The 22,392-nt window shown below is 41.3% G+C and overlaps 2 protein-coding genes across 3 annotated transcripts in view; both read right to left on the reverse strand.

The window, feature by feature from the left end:
- hk2 (hexokinase 2) overlaps positions 1 to 22,392 on the reverse strand; it is a 79,211-nt gene that overhangs the window by 4,938 nt on the left and 51,881 nt on the right. For both annotated transcript variants that reach the window (XM_054772422.1, XM_054772421.1), the window contains exons 12-16: positions 22,025 to 22,144; positions 18,859 to 18,954; positions 16,446 to 16,545; positions 16,122 to 16,305; positions 1,446 to 1,601 (exon numbers count right to left, since the gene is read on the reverse strand). In XM_054772422.1, the coding sequence (XP_054628397.1) occupies positions 1,446 to 1,601; positions 16,122 to 16,305; positions 16,446 to 16,545; positions 18,859 to 18,954; positions 22,025 to 22,144 (656 nt within the window). The remainder of the gene's footprint in view (positions 1 to 1,445; positions 1,602 to 16,121; positions 16,306 to 16,445; positions 16,546 to 18,858; positions 18,955 to 22,024; positions 22,145 to 22,392) is intronic.
- LOC129179316 (uncharacterized) lies at positions 10,277 to 15,984 on the reverse strand. Its single transcript, XM_054772419.1, has one exon. It carries the CDS (start codon positions 14,519 to 14,521, stop codon positions 10,277 to 10,279), a length of 4,245 nt encoding a protein of 1,414 aa, XP_054628394.1. The 5' UTR covers positions 14,522 to 15,984.

Raw genomic sequence — 22,392 nt, forward strand, 5'->3', positions numbered from 1 at the left:
AGAGGCTTAATAATAACTGATAGAATATATCCACAACCCACAGAACAAAGCTGTGCTAGTAATGTCTTACGCTTGTTTTTAATATTTTACTTTTTATACGGCAGAGTGTCATTACAGCTTTAGTTCATCAGGAAGTGACGGTGGGCGTCCCGAGCAGGAGAGCTAGGCTCAGTGCTAGCTGTGAGTTTCGAGAGAGCTGGGAAGTGTGTTTATGTTGGCGTGGATGTAAAGTCCTGCAGTGTTCTCCGCTGTTAATAAAGCCATTAAAGTGCATCGGCGACGTGAGTCTCTCCTTCCCCACAACAAGCGGCATTACAGTATTGACCAGTGCACACCAGGAAATAAACGGTGTCATTTCTTACAGGCATTGCCTGGACAGCTATGTAGTGGGGCTTGTTTAACCTTTGCCTTGTGGGCAAGCAGGAAGGAGAGACGATGCTGAGAGATGTGTGTGTGTTCTGAGCTGCTGTCTGGTGGCCGCGTTCAATAAATGAAGTTGGCAGAAGCAACAGGAGAAGTTTCCTTCTTTGCTTCGGAGCTGAATAACACTGACAAGTTAACGGACTAGTAGCGAACGGAAAAGAAGACGACGTTTTTTGTGTCGAATACAGAAGATGAAGACTTTGATGGATTTGTGGATGAGGATTGATGAAAAATAACGTGAGTACATTCTAAAATACTTCAATTAAGTACAACCAAACTCAGTTTTGCTCCCGCTGCTGCATGCATGCTAGCGTATGTTTTTTGTTTTTTTTATTGTAGCGTCGCTGGGAGCACGTCCGGTTCCCAGCCTAATTTGCGGTAATGTTTTGGTGCTCTTAAAGTTACATGTTTGACCAGGAAATAGCAAGCTCAAAAGAAGACGGCTATTTTATGTGGAACAACTGACAGTTTGTGTGGATCTTGTGAATGATTGTGACTGAGCTAGGACTCAGTAATTAAAGTCTACATACGACGGCTTCATTGATTAAAAAACGAAACTTTTTCGTGCATTAAGCTTCAACTTGAGTCGGTAATTTGGCCGCTATATGCAGTCATATATTGACCAAGGGAGACAAAATGGGTGGCCGCTGGCCGCATCGGACAGGTGACTGCTATACACAGGGTCTATAACATGTAAATTTGCTGGGGGGGATTTTTCAGTGGCTGCTATAGGCAGGTGGCCGTTCTATAAAGGTGGCCGCTAAGACAGGTTTGACTGTACTTTGTTATGTGCAATACTGTACAAAAACCGAAAGTGTACGAAACCTGAGGCAATTTTTGGTGAAAAGTGAATCATACGAAAACAGGGACGTACAAAACCTGAGGTTTGACTGTACAATAATAAAAGTTGTAAAATAAAATGTCAAAAACATAGTTCAATTAAGATTATATATAGCACATTTACAATGGTAATCAAGTATAACAGAGAATAAAGCAATGATAATGCTGTGTATAATCCTCACCTTTCAATCTGTGACAAGAATTTTGTCACAAAGATGCCCCGGGTCTTGAGTCGCTCAGACAGCTTGCCTCTGAACAGCAAGCCTTTTGCAGTGAATTCCATTAGCACATGTCTCACGATCTCCCCAAGGTACATTCCACTAATCATCTTCTCATACCTTGAAGGAGAAAAAGCATCCTGGATTTAAAATCAACACATTGTTGAATCATGCATCTTGTCCATCAATTATTTATCCGACTTAATACAAAAACAATAATTTACCCATCCATCTTTTTTTTTTATTTGTATGAAAACCCGCACACTTGTACTTTTCTCTCTCTTTGCAGAAAAGCCATCTCATTCACCTTAAATTGGTAATAACGTATAAATACGTGATCAAGTGTAAAATGTACAGCACAATAATAGGCAAGGCAAGTTTATTTTTACAGCACAATTCATACACAAGACAATTCAAAGTGCTTCACAGAAAAGAAAGGTAAAATCACTCCATAAAATAATTCCACAAAAACATAAAAACATAGGAGCCAGTGCAGAGACCTGAGTACTGGACTAATATGGTCATATTTCCTGAATCTAATCAGGACTTGAGCAGCAGCATTATGAATGTACTGCAGCTGTTTTACAGCTTGTTTAGGGAGCCCGGTGAGAAGGCCGCTACAGTAGTCCAGCCTGCTGAAGACAGGCTGGATGAGTCTCTCTAAATCTGACGTAGATCCTATTCCCTTGATTTTGCCAGTGTTTTTAGGTGGTAAAAGGCTGATGATGTTATTGATTTAATGTGGCCGTTAAAGCTCAGATCTGAGTCAATTATTACCCATAGATTTCTAACCTGATTATTAAGGTTTTAGAGAAAGAGTCTCAAGGTGGCTGATAACACGTTGTCTTTGTTTTTGTGGGGCCACAGACAATGATTTCTGTTTTGTCTGAGTTTAGCTGAAAGTTGTTTTGCACTCACACACTAATGTGTTTGATACAGTGACAAAGTAAATCTGCAAGACCATGTTTACCGGCCGTCAGTGACACAGAGATCTGAGTGTTGTCTGCATAGTTGTGGTAGGACACATTGCAGCTGCGTATTAGCTTGCCTAAAGGAACCATGTACAGATTGAACAATACGGGTCCCAGGATTGACCCATGGGGAACACCACAGATCATAGACATTTGGTCTGAGACACAGTTACCAATACTTACAGTACTTCCTGTCCTCCAGATAGGACTTGAGCCAGTTTAGAACAGTACCAGAGATTCCCACCCAGTTTTCTAACCTCTGTAATAACATCACATGGTCAACTGTGTCAAAGGAAGAGCTCAGGTCTAGCAGAACTAAAAGTGAAACTTTGTCTGCATCTGTGTTCAGACGGATATCATTTGCCACCTTAATCAGGGTTGTCTTGCTGCTGTGGTGGGGCCTAAAGCCTGATTGGAAAGTATCAAACACATTGTTAGAGAGTAGAAAGTCTGCAAGCTGTTGGTATACAAACTTTTCTACGGCTTTTCCCAAGAATGGTAGGTTTGATATGGGCCGATAGTTTTCAGTACTGTGGCATCAAGACTGCTCTTCTTCAGAAGAGGCTTAATTCCAGCAGTTTTTTTGGGCCTTTTGAAATGTTCCAGTCTGAAGCGAGATGTTAACTAGATTAGTGAGTTGTGGTTGCAAACTGCCCAGCACAGACTTTAGAAATCTAGTGGGTAACTCATCAAGGCAGCACGTTGATGGATCCAGATGATCTCAACTGTTTTGTCAGTGACAGGTGTGAAATATGACAGCTCAAGGTGCTAGCTGGCTGCAGAATAGTTATTTGTGTTGTGGAAATGATTGCATTTTTTATACGTTGAACTTTGTCATGAAAAAATGTTGCAAACTCATTGCACTTGGATGTAGAAATAAGTTGTAAGGGCAGTAAAACTGGAGGGTTTGTTAACATGTTAACTGTAGCAAACAGTACACCATGATGAACAACTGAACAACTGCAGACCCAACTTCTGCTTTGGGTGTCTCAGACAGGTCAAAGAAAACACAAAAGTGATCAGACAAAGCAACATCCACAACATTCACATTTGAAATAGCAACACCCTTAGGAATGATCAAATCAAGAGTGTGACCTTTGCTGTGGTAGGTTCAGTCACATGCCAAGTTAGACCAAACATTTCAAAATGGGACAGAAGTGAGTTCTTTTGCATGCCAATAGCTTCAAGTCCCCTGTAATGACCAAACAGTCAAAATCAGTGAAAGTAATTCAGTAAAACTGTCAATAAAAGGAATTTGTGGTGGTTTGTCAATGGTAATATAAAATATGGAAGTCTGTTTTAAGACCATTTTGAAGGACACAAGAAGGAAAAAGCCCAAATGACAATTTTTGGGTGAGCACAAACACCTCACCCCTCTGGTTTTGTTGTGTTTCAGATATGAAGTTGAAACGAGGAGGATTAGACTCAATCAGGACAGCATTAGCTGTGTTTTGGTCGAGCCATGTCTCTGTTCAAAACATAAAGTCAAGGTTGTAAAAGAAAATAAAATAATAAAAAAATATTTATTACTTAAAGAACTGACATTGAGTACAGCATGTTTAAGATTAGCTATTGTTGAACTGGGCGCTGTGTTCTTTCAAGTGACGTGGATTAAACTGCTTTGATTAGACAGTCTGACTGTCTGTTTGACAGTAGTCTGTGTTTTAGGCGAGAGCACTCCCTCCCTGGTCCTCTGGTTTAGCAACACAGAGGCCCTTAGTGTCCTAGACAACACCACTGGCGCTGTTAGGAATAACAGCTACGGGTGCCAATGATGGAGGCCGAGCTGGGGGAGAATGGCCTGAGGTGTACCGCATGTACAGCATACATGTACGTAACAATGTGACGCAGGTGTAAGATGGCAGCGTCCTGCGTGGCTGCAGCAGCACTAGCTTTCGACAGTCAACTTTGTTATAATCCGGCCTCAAAACTTGCAGCAAGGTGAACACAAGTTCATGTAAGTCGTTACTGGAATTACAACAGGCAAGAAGTGTGGATTATGTAAACGTGGCACTGGAGGAAGGCCTGCATCATCTTGAACTACTTGACGAGAGGACCCAGCAGCCTGCTGAGCAGCGCAGCAACACACCACCGCTAGCCACTTTAGAGGGAAATGGAAGCGGAAGTGTGGTTTTCGAGGTAGCCTGTTGACCAGGCAAAAGGCAAGACCGTGACTCGGATTCCATCTGTTCTATTAACCATCTTTCATTATCATTTTTTTGTGGTGAGTACCTATATATTTTACAATTTAAAATTATTTTTCTAAGTGTGTGAGGCATATTGTAGGGCATAGAGAATCAAAAATGCATTTTTATAAGAGCATACATTATTCAAGGTTTTCCGATATTGCAATGTTGGGATCTATTGTTGAGCACACAAACTACAGTAATCCCTCGTTTATCACAGTTAACAGGTTCCAGACCCTACCATGATAAGTGAATCTCCAAAGTAGGATTCCTTCCTTATGAATGGAATATTTTTGTAGTTGTGACATAGAAAACCTGTTAATTAACCTCTAAATACGCTTGTAACAATATAGACATAAAAAAACAACATATAGTCACCTTTACACCTGTATTACTCAATATTGTAGACATAAGAGAAAATAAACCATTTAAGACATACATAAAACTTGTGCTTGTGTGGTTAGACTTTGATTCCCAAAAACTGATATCATAATAAACTGATATCATAATAGTTTTGGTACCCAACTTACTTTTCACGAGCAAGATGTCAAATTGTGTGTATATCCTGAGGCTGCCTGTGTGTGTGTGTGTGTGTGTAGGTGTGTGTATACACTCCTGATCAAAATCTTACGACCAGTTGCTACAATTGCTACAATTTGCATTTTGCACATTTGGACCTTAATGAAGTTTTAAGTAGAGCTACAATATACAAAAAGAAGAAGGGGGAGTGAGACAAAAAACATTTGGAACTTGTAATTTTAAAAAAAACAACAAAAAAAAACTAAAATAAGTTGTTTATCACCTCATTGAAAGTTTAAGACCACAGGCTATAAAAGCCTAAATCTGCTCAAAATGTTCATTTTCTGTCAGGCATTCACACTGTCATGCCCTCCTGAGAAGCTTTCTCTTTTTGAACGTGATCGGCTTGTCAAGCTGCATACGCAAGGCAGCAATGGCACGAGTTTTTTTGAAAGATCCTGAGCATTATCGAACAAAAAAGTGGTAGACACAAAAAAAAAAAAATCACACTTGCGCTGAGCCGGAGGATCCAATTGGCTGTCCATCAAGACACAGGGCGGTCTTCCACCCACATTAAGGCCCTTACTGGTGTCGACTGCAGCACAATAACCATCAGACAGCAACCTGGGGAAAAGGGTTTTAAAAAACAAAGGAATTCAAAGAGCTTGCCTTCTTCAACGCCACAAAACTGCCCGTTTAGATTTTGCCAGGGAGCATCAAACATGGGACATTGAAAGGTGGAAAAAAGTTTTATTCTCTGAAGAGAAAAAAAAATTTAACCATGACGATCCAGATGGCTTCCAACATTACAGGCATGACAAGGAGATCCCACCTGAGATGTTTTCTACCCGGCACAGTGGAGGGGGTGTCCATCATGATCTGGGATGCTTTTTCATTCAGTGGAACACTGGAGCTTCAGGTGGTGCAGGGTCGTCAAACGGCGTATGCTTATGTGCAGATGTTGCAGCAGGCATCCCTCATGACTGATGGCTATCGTCTGTGTGGTTTTTCGACAGGACAACGCTGCAGTTCACAATGCTCGCTTGACAAAGGACTTCTTCAGGGAGAATAACATCACTCTTTTGGACCATCCTGCATGTTCCCCTTATTTAAATCCCATAGAGAACATTTGCGGATGGATGGCAAAGGAAGTTTATAAAAATGGCCATCATTTCCAGAAAGTTGATGCCCTTCGTGAAGCCATCTTCGCCACTTGGAGCAATGTTCCCACTAGCCTCCTGGAAAAACTCGCATCAAGCACGCCAAAACAAATTTTTGAAGTGATTAACAAGAACAGTGGAGCTACTCATTACTGAGAACATTTTTCGTTCTGGTTTGGAGAGTTTTTGTTATTTTTTTGAGCAATGGTCTTAAACTTTTGATCATATTTCTCACCGAACAATTACTGACACCTAGTGACCAATGTAGAATATGACATTTACAATTTGTGTTGTCTTAATTCCTTGTAATTGTATTTTAGTTCATTTGGCCATTTTTAAATCTTGAAAATACTTAATTGGGCAAAAAATATGTAACATTTGCTTTTTACTAATAGGCTATATTCAAACAAAAAACAGCATGATTTATTAATTAATATAGTTTTGAAAAACCGTGATACAGCAAAGCCGTAAAATTCAAACTGTGATGACTGGAATGACTGTATTTAAAAATGACATTATCAGCAAGTCATACATCTGTTTGAGGTGAATTTGCTTTTATGGTGCTGGAGAGAGTACCTAATACTTAGAGGGGCACTATCGTGCTCATTTCAGGTGCTTTTAAAATGATATTGGATCACAGTGGGGCAATATACTACTAGTAAGTTTCTTTTCATAAGAAAATCAATCAGAGCAGCATAGGGGCATGCCCCCTACATGCTAATGGTTATCAGCAGAGAATGAACAAGAATTGGCAATTGGATATAATTGGATGAATACTAGAGAATCAGACATTGAACTGTGCCATGCTCATGAAAACACTGACCGTGAAGTGGCAAGAGGTGCAGTGACCGTGCGGTAGGTCCTTAGCTCCCCTGAAAACAAAATATCTTCCCATTTCAACCTTACTCCAGTTTAAATACAGAATTCTTACATCAGCAAAAACACTCGCTGGCCTCCGTTTTCAAGAAAAAGCGACTGATGGCACTGCGCAGCAGTCGCTGATTACCACGAGGCACACAGCAAGTTAAATTCAATTTAAATTCACAGCATGTAAATTGATACATTCGTTCCTTGAAGGCAATGTGCTTGGGGAGGTGACGTAGCTGGCAAGATGGCGCCGCTGTGTTTGGCTTGCCGCCTGCTTCTATGCATAGTGGTTTTTAATTTTTTTTTATTGTTGTGTCGCCGGTTATTGTTTATGATCGCCTGACATTCCTTGACATCGGCACCACATACAATGTGCTTGGACAATGTGTTCCACCACCATTTCTGGCGTTTATACCACCACACCTGAGACGATGTATCGGCCCACTTCCGGGTAAATCTTGCCGCAGATCTTTGCTGCCAGACGCTAGCACCTCCAGCTGCACCTAAACCTGCTCCCACCTCCCACTGCCGGGTTATCACCTCCACAACAGCCAATCACTTTGCTGCTGCATTCTCAGGCACAGACCTAAGTCCTATAATGTGTCCGGACACCTTCCTCTCCTCTTTCCATTCCACATGCTCCCAGATCCTGGACTCTGTGGAACCATTTAAGGACAAAGCTACCAGACTCACACCTGAACTATGGCTGAATGAAACCACTCGCTCCCTGAGACGGCAGTGTAGGCAGGCTGAGCGCAAATGGAAGAAGGATGGACTTCCTGTATCACTGGGCATCTTCAGGGACAGTCTTACCACTTACCATAAAACCGTAAAGGAAGCAAAAACAAAATATTCATCAAACATAATTTATAGCAATAGCTATCACCCCAGAGTTTTATTTAGCACCATTAATTCTGTTATTAACCCTGTCAATGCTGTTTTTAATGATGTTTCTGAACACACATGTAGTACACTTTTTTTATGGACAATTTTTTATGGATAAGGTTGCAGCAGTCAGACAATCCATCCCAAAGGTCTCATCTGCTAGTCTGCCTGACTACCCTGTAACACACACTTTTGAGAACTTAGAGCCAATCTCCACTTCTCTTCTTAAAAAATCAGTCCAACAGTTAAACCCCACCAACTGCCCACTAGACGTTATCCCTGCAAGGACAATGAAGGAGGTTATAGATACTATTGGTCCCAGCCTTGTTCTATTTATGAACAGCTGCTTCAGGCTGGGTATTGTCCCCACTGCCCTTAAGCAAGCTGTAGTCAGACCACTTCTTAAAAAAATGAACCTAGACCCATTAAGTCTATCCAACTTCCATCCAATCTCACATCTGCCCTATCTGTCCAAGGTCATGGAGGAACTTGTCCTCTCACAACTCCAGTCATATCTGTCTATTCATAACAATGCTAACAAATTTCAATCTGGCTTTAGAACCCGTCACAGCACAGAATCCGCGTTATTGAAAGTACACAATGACATCCTCACAGCCCTTGACGCTAAAAACTCTGTTGTGCTGGTGCTTTTAGATCTTATAGCTGCTTTTGATACTGTGGACCACTCAGTCCTCATCTCCCGCTTTGAACACTGTGTTGGCCTACGTGGCTCTGTGCTTACATGGTTCATGTCATATCTCACCAATAGGACTTTTCAGTAATGATTAATGACTTCTCCTCTACAACCGCTCTGTGGTAACTTAGCTGTAACTTCGTTGCTAGTCACAGAATGAAGTTGACGTCAGAAGTGTCGTTTCTTGGGTTTTCTTTACTTCGTAACACAACATACGTTCAACATGCGTCTGTATCACTTTTTCGGGTTTCTTGTTCTGACTTCCTGAACTACTTCTTCTACGCTCTGTACAACCTTGCGAATTAGCGACACCTGTCGTTCAAACATGTCATTTCACATAACTATCACATCTATTGCACAGCACTACCATATTCTTAACTATAATACAACCATATTTAAATTAACTAAACACACACAAATATATATACAACATCCTCCCCCCCATGAAGACAGTTAACACAATCAAGTTTCCAAAGGATACAACAGTTGAACTGGTCTTCTTAATATTGTCTTGTCCGATGTGCGCACAGCGCAGGATCGCACAAGTCCGTCTCTTTCTGAGAACAGGGTTGTGATTACTCCAGTCTTCCAAATTTGACGTGGTGTCTTGTCTTCTCCGATGAGCACTAGATCGCCTTCCTTAAGAGGGGTAGAAGGTGACGTCTTAATAGTATGAGCTGATTTCAGTTCCAGTAAGTACTCCTTTTTCCAGCGAGTCCAAAAGTTGTTGAGAAGTCGTTGGCGATATTTCCATCTTCGGGTGAGCTCTTCTCGGCTGGAGTTGCAGGTTTGGCCGATGGCTTGGAAATGTTCAGGAGGTAAGGTGGAAATACGCTTGCCTATCAGGAAATGAGCTGGTGTCAGAGGTTGAGGCTCTTTGTGATCATTGTAGACAAAAGTAAGCGGCCTTGAGTTTATCGTAGCTTCCACCTCAGTTAAGAGGGATGTTAACTCTTCATAGCTCAGTGAAGCTCTTCCCATTACCTTTCTCAAACATGTCTTAACTGATCTAACTAGTCTTTCCCAAAATCCACCCCACCAAGCTCCTCGCTCAACGATGTACTTCCATCTAATTCCTTTGTCAGCGAAATACTTCTTAAGCTCAGGTTCCTTAATATTTTCCCACATTGCTCTGAGGTCCTGATCTGCCCTTTTGAAGGTTCTGGCATTGTCTGAATAGACCGTTTCGCAGAGCCCTCGTCTTGATATGAACCTCTTAAATGCCAAAAGGAACTTCTCTGTTGACATGTCCGATACTAGCTCCAGGTGGACTGCTCGGGTCACAGCACATGTAAACAATGCTATGTACGCCTTTTCCACTGAGCTCTTGGTCCTGACGTAAAGAGGGCCTGCGAAGTCCAATCCGACAGTTTCAAAGGGTGGTGACTCTGTGATTCGATCTCTCGGAAGGGGTGCTGTTGTCTGCTGCATGGCTCTAGCTGAGAATTTTTTACAAACTGGGCACGATGCAATGACTCTTTTCACGATTTGTCTAGCTCGTGGAATCCAATATTTATCTTAGTTGCACCAGAGTGTCTCTCACACCTCCATGCATGACCTGTCCATGACTGCGTTCAATAAGCATTTCTGACAGCTTGTGGGTTGGAGGCATGATGTATGGATGCCGCTCACTGAAGCTCATGTCTGAATGTTGCAGTCTCCCTCCGACACAGACCAAACCTTTGTCATCGAGGAACGGCTTTAGAGCTTGTATCTTCGAGTTCTTATGAATGTCCCTTTTTGCCTTTAGTTCCATTATTTCCTTCTGGTAGTTATGACCTTGTACCTCCAAAATCCAGTATCTTTCAGCTTCCGCTAGCTCATCAGCTGTCAGTTCTCCTTGCTTTCTTTCCTTGGAGCGAGAGTTGTAGATGAATCTCTTAATCCAAGCTGTTACTCTGAATATAGTTTTCAGCTTGCTGTAGTTTTCCAGCTTTAGCAGCGCGTCCCGTGATGGCTGTTCTGTATTATTCAACTGAACGGCAACTTGACTTGGCTTAAGCTCCGCTGTTACCTTTTCACAGAGCTCTTCCTGCAATAACTCTGGCTGAGTCACTGCATTGAGAAATGGTGGTCCTAACCACCAGATGTCTTCTTCTTTCAGCCTTGAGACTGTCTGACCTCTAGTGGTAAGGTCAGCCGGGTTGAGTTTTCCACTACAGTGTGACCAGATTTCTGGATTTGTCAGCGACTGGATTTCCATCACTCTATTTGCAACAAACTGTTTCCACTTGCTTGCTGAGCTCCGAATCCACTGAATCGCGATCATAGAGTCTGACCACATTCGGATTTGCTTCGGGTGCAGGTTCATTGCCCTTTGCAGGTTACTGCCCATCCTTGCTGCAATGAGAGCTGCCATTAGCTCAAGCCGTGGCAGGGTAAGTTTCTTGATGGGTGCAACTCTTGACTTGGACATCACGAGTCTGGTCACTGCAATTCCTTCGGCTGTCAGTCCTTGGAGGTAGGCTACTGCACCGTATGCTTTCTCACTTGCGTCACTGAACACGTGCAAAATTTGTTCTTGTCCATCGTGCGAGCTCTCACTTCCGTACCACCTGGGAATTACTATGTGATGCAATTGAAGGAGTTCAATGCACCATTGTTGCCATCTTTGCGAGAGGTCATCTGGCAGCTCTTCATCCCAGCTAAGGCCCCTTTGCCACATGTCTTGAAAAAGACATTTCACTCTTATTGTGAATGGCGTCAGAAAGCCCATGGGGTCGAATATCTTTGCTGAGGACCGCAGGACACTTCTCTTCGTGTTTTCTTTATCTTTGAAAATGTTCATGAGGTGTTTCAAGTTGAAGACAAAGTCGTCAGTCTCTGGCCTCCAGACTAGTCCAAGCACCTTTAACACACTGTCATGTGCTTCAGGTTCTGCAGTGAAGTCAAACTCACTTTCTTGCCATTTGGTCTTCAGTTCTGGGGAATTCGTTGTCCACTTACAAAGATTCATGCCAGCAGTTGCCAGGATTTCTTTAGCACCTTTAGTTAGCACATAAGCGCTTCCAACATCTCTCGAGCTGGCAATAAAGTCGTCAACATACAGGTGGTCTTTGATTGTGTCAGCAATGTGTGGGTGACTCACCTGGTATTGCTCCAGGTGCCTTCTGATTGTGGCTGCGAGCAGGAATGGACTAGATGACACTCCAAACACTACACGTGCCATTCTCATTGTGCACACACTTGTTTGCTCTGCATCAGGGGGTCCTGTCAACCACAGGAACCTCAGGGCGTCTCTGTCCTCCTCTGCAACTGAAATCTGGAGGAAAGCCTTCGTAATGTCTGCCATGAAGGCAATAGGATTTAGCCTGAACCTCACAAGAATGGCGAGGAGGTCTGGATTCAGGTTTGGTCCCGTCAGCAGGCAATCATTGAGTGATGGACATCCATCTTCATGTGCAGAGGCATCGAAAACAACTCTCAACTTGGTTGTCGCCTTGTCATCTCGGATTACTGCGTGGTGAGGCAGGTAATACTTGACATTGCTTTTCACATTTTCTTCTGGGTTGGTCTCTGGGACGCTTTCGCATATTCCTTGTTGCATATAGTCTTCTATTACATCTTTATATCTCTTGAACAACATCACATCGGTTTTTAGTTTCCTTGTCAAGCTTTCAAATCTCTTCCGGGCAATTCTTTGGTTATCTGGAAGTTCTGGTGATTCTTGTTTCCACGGCAACTTCACTTCATATCGTTCCTTTTTGTAGCTGACTGATGTGTTGAAATGTTGTTGAGCCTCAATGTCATCCACTCGTTCCTCAACCTCGTTGGAAATGCCAAGAGATTCTATTTCCCAGAATATTCGTAGCTGGTCCGCAACTTGCCTTGCATCCTCAATGCAGATCTTCATGCATGAAGCTTCATTTATGCTTGCCATGGACACTGGTCCCTGTACTGTCCAGCCAAACATGGTTTCTATGGCAACGAGAGACTCTGACAATCTTTCCACCTTGCCAGAAACAACCTTCCAGTAGTAATCGGCGCCTATCAGCACTGACAGCTCCAGCTCTTCATCACTACTACTTGAAACATCTGCTGTCGTCAAACCTTTACCTTCTAAGTGCTTCCGGATTTGCTCCCCTGGGACCTGGATGATGGCAGAGCTGACTTGTGGCATTTCGATTGCTTCAATCTCAAGTGCTTGCTCTTGGTTTCGGATGTTTTGCAATGTTAGCTTCACAACATTACGTTCCATTGTAACTGGAGAGCCACTGCCAAAGGTATGGAGCCTCAATGTTTCTTTTCTCACAACGGGTAGTCCTAAGGCTTCTACTTGTTTCTCTAGGATAAAACTCCGTTGACTTCCACCATCCATCAGGCAGCGCAACTTCCTCCTTCCCTTTTCTCCTGCTGCCCATACTGTCACCGTTTGCAGGAACACAGTGTTCTCCTTTCCTGTGGTATTCTTTACAGGGTGATGAGCCACAGAAGATATGACAGCATCTGTGGTGTCTTGAGCATCATTTGGAGCTTCTTGCTGCTCACCTTGATCACACATTGTGGGATGGTGTCTCCGTCCACATTGGCTACATGGCATTACTTTGCTTCGGCAGAATTTAGCAATGTGCCGTTGCCCAAGGCATACAAAACACCTTCCCATTTTCTTCAACTTTTCTTTTCGCGTACTGAGAGTGTTTTCTGTACATAATTCTGACTTATGACTTGTGCTGTCACAAAATAAACATCCTCGTGATGAATCTGAACTGCTGGTGTGGAGTGTGGCAGCAGATGGAACATTTGGCTTCCTAAATTTTCCATTCCCGTATACTGGCTTGAATCGATGCTGTATGGGAGGTTGGTATTCTTCGCTGGGGCTCCCTACTTTGGTTAGATGCATGGCACGCTCTCGGCTTTCAACTTCCTGTTGTAGGAATGCTATAAGCTCTGGAGCATTCGGTTCGTGGCCTGAACGCATTCCGCGTGTATACGTAAGAACAAGGTCGTCTGGGATCATCTGGAGCAAAATGGGACACAACAATCCACCATATGTGCGTGAAACGACTCCTAGGGACTCCAAGCCTCTCATGTGGACTTCACACTCATCATAAAGTTGCCTTAAAGCAACAATGTCTGTGGATTTCTTAACAGGTTTCAAATTCAGCAATTTTGACATGTGCGCACTCACAATCATGTCTTTTCTTCCAAATCTTTCTTTAAGCATGTCTACAGCAGTATCATAGTTGCTTTCTGTCATTTTCAAGCCTGTTATAGCTCTTGCTGCTGGACCCACCAAATATGACTTGAGATATGTGAGTTTTTCAACTTTGCTCAGATCATTATTCTCATGGATGGCAGTCTCAAACTGATCCCAAAATTCATGCCACATTGATATTTCACCGTCATATTTCTTAATATACAGCTTGGGTAACTTTATTGATGGTCTGTTCGTCGATCGGCTTGAATGGGTACTCACGTCACTCAGCCGCTGTGAGCTATGCTCGCCCACTGCACCTCTCTCTCTCTCTCTTTCAATTATCCTCTTAGCGCGAGCCTTCCATAGATTAATGTTGTCCTTATAATCCACAGTTTTGATCATATCAGCCTCCAGCTCATCAAATGGTATGTTCACCTCGATATCCCTTTCCAATTCCTTGAGATTCGTTTCCTTTTCCGCTAGCATGCTGAGCAGCTCTCCGAGCCGATCACAACTCGCATCATCCTTGCATGTCTCCTCTTCAATAGCACGCAGCAACTTCGTTGTGGAGGCTCGTAAAACTCCGCGCTTCTGCTTCAGCCTCTGTAGATGCTCCGCCATCTTTACGGTCCTTCCTAGCTGGTTAGTTACGGCTATCGTCAAATCCACTTTCGGTCGTCTTTGAGGGTGTATTCTCTTCTTTCCCTCCCGGGTTTCGGCACCAAAAGAATGTGGTAACTTAGCTGTAACTTCGTTGCTAGTCACAGAATGAAGTTGACGTCAGAAGTGTCGTTTCTTGGGTTTTCTTTACTTCGTAACACAACATACGTTCAACATGCGTCTGTATCACTTTTTCGGGTTTCTTGTTCTGACTTCCTGAACTACTTCTTCTACGCTCTGTACAACCTTGCGAATTAGCGACACCTGTCGTTCAAACATGTCATTTCACATAACTATCACATCTATTGCACAACACTACCATATTCTTAACTATAATACAACCATATTTAAATTAACTAAACACACACAAATATATATACAACACGCTCCCCTCTCTTCCGGCGTGCCCCAGGGTTCCATCCTTGGGCCTACCTTATTTTCACTATACATGCTACCATTGGGTCCAATCATCTTCAGACACAATATCCATTTTCATTTTTATGCCGCTGATGTACAGCTCTACCTACCAGTAATGCTCAGTGACAAGGACGCACTTGATCCCCTCCATAGCTGCCTTCATGACATCACACAATGGCTGTCTCACAATTTCCTTCTTTTAAATGAAGGAAAAACGGAGTACATTGTTTTTACCCCCGATTCACCGCACAGTGAAACCAATTTTGACACCCTCACCCCTCCTTTTGCTCTGCCGTTAAAAACCTTGGTGTGCTTTTTGACAACAGTCTAAAGTTCGATAAGCAAATTAGTTCTGTGGTCACAGCAAGTTTCTTCCACCTCAGGCTCCTGGCAAAGGTAAAGCCCTTTTTGTCAAGTATAGATCTCGAAAAAGCGATTCATGCCTTCATCAGCTCGAGGCTTGATTATTGTAATGCCCTTTACACTGGAGTAAATCAGTACCTCCTCCGCAGGCTCCAGTTGGTACAAAACGCAGCTGCTTGCCTTCTTACTAATATGCCAAAATAGTCCCATATCACTCCAGTTCTCCGTTCTCTCCATTGGCTCCTGGTACAGTCTATTTGCGTTCAAGGCCATTCATGGACTTGCTCCAGCATACTTGGCTGAGCTTTTAACTGTCCGTCACCACTCCAGGGCCCTGCGCTCTTCTCAACACACAGTATTAGAAGTCCCAAGGATGAAATACAAAAAATGGGGCAATCGTGCTTTTGCTGCATTTGCCCCCACACTCTGGAACTCCCTTCCACCTGCGCTATGATCTACTACAGAGTTGTCAGTTTTTAAATCTCTTTTAAAAACTCATTCATTCAGACTGGCGTATGACACGTGATGGTTATATGTACTTTAGTTGTGATTCTGTGCCTGTATCTTTATTTTATTTTATTTTATTTTAGTTTATTTTATTGTTTTAGTTGTTTTTTATTCTTATTCTTATTTTCTTATTCTTATTCGATCTTACGCTGTTCTTATTTTCTCTTGCGTGATTTTACTCTTGTGAAGCACCTTGGGCACCATTGGGATGTTGTAAGGTGCTATACAAATAAACTTTGATTTGATTTGATACGATGAACTGCCCTTCCTGTACCTCTGTTTTCCAGGATAGTTTGAGGTCGCATCAACAACACGATCAAACTGTGTGAAGATGTCATCCAGTTCGCCATTTTCACCAAATGCACCCCATTCCATATTGACACACATCTGGCCGTCATCACCATCAACCACTTCGATGTTGTGCATTTCCTCCATGTAGCAAGCATTGGTCCCTGTGCCTGAATCAGAGGTGGGAATTACATTCAGCGTGATGCAAAACCAATAGTTAGGAGAGCATACTTCAGAGCAAAACAGGTGCACTCCAACAATTTCGATTCAGAGAAACATTATCTTGGCTCAATGATGGTGACGCACTTACCAACAATGAGTCCCACCTCACACTTGGGGTCCTCATAACCACAAGTCATCATGGTTCCTACTGTGTCATTAACTACAGCCACAAATGTTATGTTGAATTCCTGCAAATTGTGACAACACACAATGAAAAGAGGGTTGTAAGTACCACCTTAAGCAATATTTAGCTACCTTTATAACAGAAAAGTTACAATAACTTGCATTTTATTATATATGCACTTCTAATAATAATAGCAAATTCAATGTCTAATTTATCCATGTTGACTTTAGATTCCCATCTTACCATTAAAAAACAACACTGATAGCTGCCCTTGTAAATTAATTGACAAATAATAACATACCGTAAATTCCGGTGTATAAACCGCTAATTTATTCTTAAACTTTGAACCCTGCGACTTATACAGCGGTGCATCTTATCTATGGCTAAGTTCTAATTTCGTGACATCTCCTTTACTTCAGAACTATTACTAATTGTTTAAATACTGTGCTGCTTGCGAGTCAGTGAGGAAACGGTAGCTCTTTCTTTGGCAGGAGCCAATTACAAGCTGTCCGTGCACTCACACTGAGCTTGTTAACTAGGGGTGTAACGATTCATTCACTACATCGAAGTATCGATTTATATTCCTATGATCCAACTGCATCAATCTGTGTTCAGCAAGTTGCCATTCCAGACGACATATATCGATCTAACATTGTTTAAAAGGTCAATCAATCAACTGCATCGATACTAGGAAATAAAGCAGTGGATTTAAGCAAGGCAGGCTTTATATGGATGTGGGGTTTTTTTTTTTAGCACTTTTAATGATAAAGACGTTAAATGTTACTCATGTAACAGTTTGATTTGGCTTAGTCCTGCCTGTTGAGTGGGGTGCACAGATTAAATCATGTAAAGGCGATTGTTACAGTGTGGTTGGCACATGTGGAGTTGAAATCAACTAAGCCAACACGTCCTCTCCAAAGACACCAAGTTCGTGAGTTTTTGTCCTGTAAAGAGTGACTCTAGATGCCCTACACCTTGGACACTACACTTGATTGTCTGCCTGTGATGTCATCGCCACGCTTTATACTGGATTTATACTATAATCTGACCATAATACTTATGCTATAATCCCTGCCGGCTATCTGCTAGCTGGCTGCAAAATATAATGGAGCGAGCGACAGGTAGCACAGCTAAAGTACAGTATAGCAATGTTACAACACCCGTATTTTAGCGATGCAAAAATCTGACATTGAGCACACGCGCTCTGTTAAGAGAGTCCGTGGGGACGTCCTTAAAAAAACAATTGTTTCTTATGATATCGGGTGTCTGCGATTGGCTGGCGACCAGTCCAGGGTGTACCCCACCTGTCGCCCGAAGTCAGCTGGGATAGGCTCCAGCATGCCCCGCGACCCTAATGAGGAGAAGCGGTATAGAAAATGGATTGATGGAAATCGGGTGTATTTTAATTCCTATGTTATTCGTTTGCTAGGTAGATTATTTCTTCACCTTCAATTTCGTATTGGATTTATATTGAGTGTTGGACCACATCGAGTCATACGAGTGCTTCGAAAGCTAAATCCAACTTTAAGCCTTTCAAACTCATGAAACAGCGATTCAGGACAAGATAAAAGGTATGTAGGAAATAAATTCACTTTAATATGTATCTGCAGAGGAAATTTTATTAAAATCTGAAAGAGCTTTTGTTTTGACTCAATGCTAAAGCAATGGGAACCAAAAGCACTATTTCCTGGTAAGAAATTTGCTCTAACTTCTTTAGTACCTGGGTTAGAGAAGTGAATGAGGCATCAAATTAAAGTTCAAGTCATGTTTTATTAGACAGAATTAATCACAGACTTGATATAATTCAACCTGTTCATTCATTCATTGTTAATTCAACCTGAAGTGTTGGTTGCACTTTATTCAAATAAAATGTGAATTAATTTGCCATTAATTGTTGTTTACTTGTTTATATCCATAATGAATTTATACCTGATTCCCTTACAAAAAAACAACAAGAATCTAGGAAACTTCACCTGCACTGCCCAGTATCCAGGTATTTAATTCCCAATCAGACTGGTGGAATTTTTGGCTAAAAAGTTACTCAATCGATTTACAATTACTGAATCGTTACGGATCGTATTGTTCTAAATTAACCGATATAGTCCTTGAATCGTATACATATACGAATCGAATCATTATTAAAATGAATTGTTACACCCCTTTTGCCAAGTTGCAAGTTCATAAAGTCCTATTGCCTAAAATATTTTCTCAACAATCCATAAAATGTTATTGAAAAAAAATGTGATTTAACTTGGTTTTATTTGAATGTTAATAAAAACAATTAAAAAAACATAAAAAGATGAATCATTTCTAATAATGTACTGTTCCTTAGTCATGTAATATTGTCATAATCTGATGTCATGCTGTGTGTACTAACCCCTTGGCGTCGCACAGCATCCTTAAGTAATGTAACAACATCATGTCCTTCACACCCACTCGCTTTGAAACCTTTTGTCCACTTCAGAAGAATACCCTGAAAATAAATATTTTTGTGCATATGATTCAATACGTATAAAGAATGGCTACACATCCAACTCTTCCAGTTTCTCTGTCGCAACCTGCTAATGACACACTCTAAGCTCAGGGTCCACTTCCCTTTAAAGCAATGGTGAGGTACTGTTGATCAATCGTTAGCAGGTGTGGTCTTGGTCTCATGATATCAACATATGAACAGCATGATGAAAAGGTTCCTTCAGTACTAATTCGAGCTGAATCAGGACATTTATTGATCCATTCATGGATCACATACCTTTGTAAATGTTTCCGTTTACTGTAGCTCCCTGTTAGAGAACAGCAAGTTGTGCAAAAAGTATTGAAACACTGAACAGTTGGACATGTGTATTCAAAAGTTTAGAGAAGGTCAAGTTAAGTTCAGCTGTAAATGTTATAGTGCATTTCAGCTTCATCCTGAAATTTCACCCAAAAGCTAAATATACCTCACTTCTTGGGAGTAGTATACAGTGATCCCTCGTGTATTGCAGTTAATTGGTTCCAGACCTGAACGGAATAAGTGAATTTACACAAAGTAGGATTCCTTACTTATAAATGGAATACTTTTGTAGTTACACTATAGAAAACCTGACCTTCTAAAAAGGTTTTTTAACATTATTAGACCCCTCGAGACATGAAATAACACCTCTATAGTTGCCTTTACACTTGTATTACCCGATATAGTAGACATAATATATATATATAAGATATAATAAGACATATAAGGCATAAATAAAACTCAAACGTTAGCATTGTGAGTGTTCCTTGTTGTTCCTTTTTTACTTCTGATTTCTGTATGTAACATTACTGACGCTTAGTGACCAGTGGAGAATACTACATATCACGTCTTTCGGTGCGTCTTTGCTTTATACTTGTATTTTAGTTCATTTAGCCATTTTATGCTTGAAAATGCTACATTTAGGCAAAAAATCGGTAAAATGTGCTCATATATGCATATAGTTTGACTAATAGTATGGACGGATTCTGGTCAGGAAATCCTTTAATCATCTTTATTATGTGTGTGGTGGTGCGGTTTATTTGTTCATAGAACGCACAACACTTTCTGCCTCCATACTTCCTCCTTTCAAGCACTGCATCGTGCAACAATGTTCAAGCACACTGCGTACTCCTGAGTGTTACAGGAATGCTTTGAAAAAATGTATTTATTTAGGATGGCTGCACAAAAAGTTGCGAGTGCCAGAACTTTGATAAAAAAAAGGCGAGCAACACTACTGAATTCAAGAAAGAAGTTGTCGCAAAATACAAAGACCCTGTCTGTTACAAAAGATTGTAATGTAAAGTTTCCTAGTTAACACAGGTTGCAGGGGAGCAGTTTAAGGCAGACACATAACAGAGAGTGACTCGGACCTGTGTGTATAATGATGATTATACTCACCTTCTCTGTCCACTCATCTCTGTTTGCTAGACTTCAGTTTTTTTTTTAAATTAAAGTGATGTTAAATGTGCATTTATACATTTTATTCGTCATTTATATGTATTTCATTGTTTTCTGTCACTGCCATGTTGCATTATAGTTCAGTTGCCGTCTGCTCTTTTTTTGTATTTTTTGTCAGCTGAGTCCATGTTTCCTGTGCCCACTGCCTACTTCATGTATCCCTTAACCAAATCTTTTACACTACTGCTAGACTGAGACAGGCATGACAACCAGTACATGGCAATTCCATAATGACTGATTAGTGTTTATGTGTGGGGATGTTTTATACCTCACACTAAAAAGCTGAGATGAAGTAAGTTAATTTAATAACTTATGGCTTCCAGCACAAACATGTTTGGTTTATTTCTGACAATAAACTCCTGATCAAAATTTTAAGACCAGTTGGAAAATTGCAAGAATGTACATTTTGCACTCTTAATGAGGTTCTAAGTAGAGATTCAAAATACAAAAAAAAAAAAAATGGGAGCGAAGCAAACAAAAATTCTGAGGAAGCAACCACTAAAATGACGTTCATCAACTAATCAAAAGTTTAAGACCATAGCTTAAAAACAATTCTGAAAACCCCCTAAAATAGAAATACATTTTTCAAAAAAGGACTCATTAATAAGTAGCTGTGCCATTCTTGTTAATTGGTTTGGGCATGCTTGATGCCAGTGTTTCCGGGAGGCTAGAGGGAATGTTGCTCACGGGGGACATCCACTGTCTGGAACTCATGTCCATTTTTGTAAACTTCCCTGGTCATCTTCAAATTTTCTCAGTTGGATTTCGATCAGGGGAAAACAGGACCAAAAGAGTGATGTTTTTCCTCTGGAATAAGTCGATTGTCAGGCGAGCATTGTGAACTGCAGCGTTGTCCTGTCCTGTCATTACCACACAGACGAGGGACTTCAGTCATGAGGGTTACCCCCTGCAACATTTCCACATAACCAGCAACTGTTTGACGCCCAACCTGCACAAAAAAACACCTCAGATCACGATGGAACTCCCTCCACTGTCCCGTGTGGAAACCATCTCAGGTGGGATCTCCTTGTCATGCCAGTAACGGTGGAAACCATCAGGACCGTCAAGGTTACATTTTTACCCACAGAGAATAAAACTTTTTTCCACATTTCAATGTCCCATGTTTGGTGCTCTCCTTCAAATTCCAAACTGCCAATTTTGTGGCGCTGAAGGAGACGAGGCCTTTGAAGACATTTTTTTCAAAAAAAATTTTTAACACGCCTTTGCCATCAAGAGATCATGACAGTTTGAATCCACATTTTGGCAAGACTTTGGCTTTTAAAAGGCTGCGGTCTTAAACGTTTGATGAGCTGATGAACAGCCTAGTTCACTTTAATGGTTGTATGCAAAAAAATTTCTTACTCAAAAGATTTTTTGTCTCACTCCCTTTTCTTCTTTTTGCATTTTCTAAACTCAACTTAGAACCTCCTTAGGATCCAACACTGCAAAATGTAAATTCTTGCAATCTTTCAACTGGTCTAAGAGTGTACCATGCCATCTAAAGGTGAAATATGTCAAGATGAGCAGAAGCAGAGATGAATCAAGGTCAAATGTGTTTGGGAACAAACAGTAATAAAATAATGTTCAACAACCTCACCTGATCCAGTTTGCTTTGGTGGCAGGGGAAGGAGAATGTGAATCCCAAAGGTAAGGATGCTCCACTCATGCCCATGTTTTCCAGAAAGTTGGCCATGCAGTCTACAATATGCGTGAAAAGCTGTCACCCCCCCACAAAAGAAATCAAATATGCACGTTATTTCCTACATCATATATGCCTGTCTACTGACACTCATTCAATTATGCAATAACAAATTATTATTTGGTTTAAAAAAATAGTCTTGCATCAACTAGTGTGATGTGTATAGAAAACAATTATTTACTGGAGGTCTTTTTTTGTTTCTTTCACTTAAGATTTATGAGACAGTTAACCAAATAAATCTTTGACTCGTGCATGTGCACACCTTT

The sequence above is a fragment of the Dunckerocampus dactyliophorus genome, chromosome 4 (assembly GCF_027744805.1).
Source record: "Dunckerocampus dactyliophorus isolate RoL2022-P2 chromosome 4, RoL_Ddac_1.1, whole genome shotgun sequence".
Taxonomy (NCBI): Eukaryota; Metazoa; Chordata; class Actinopteri; order Syngnathiformes; family Syngnathidae; genus Dunckerocampus; species Dunckerocampus dactyliophorus.

Bases quoted from the DNA above. Each gene is read 5' to 3' on its own strand.
- LOC129179316 (XM_054772419.1), bottom strand. From the start codon at position 14,521: ATGGCGGAGCATCTACAGAGGCTGAAGCAGAAGCGCGGAGTTTTACGA.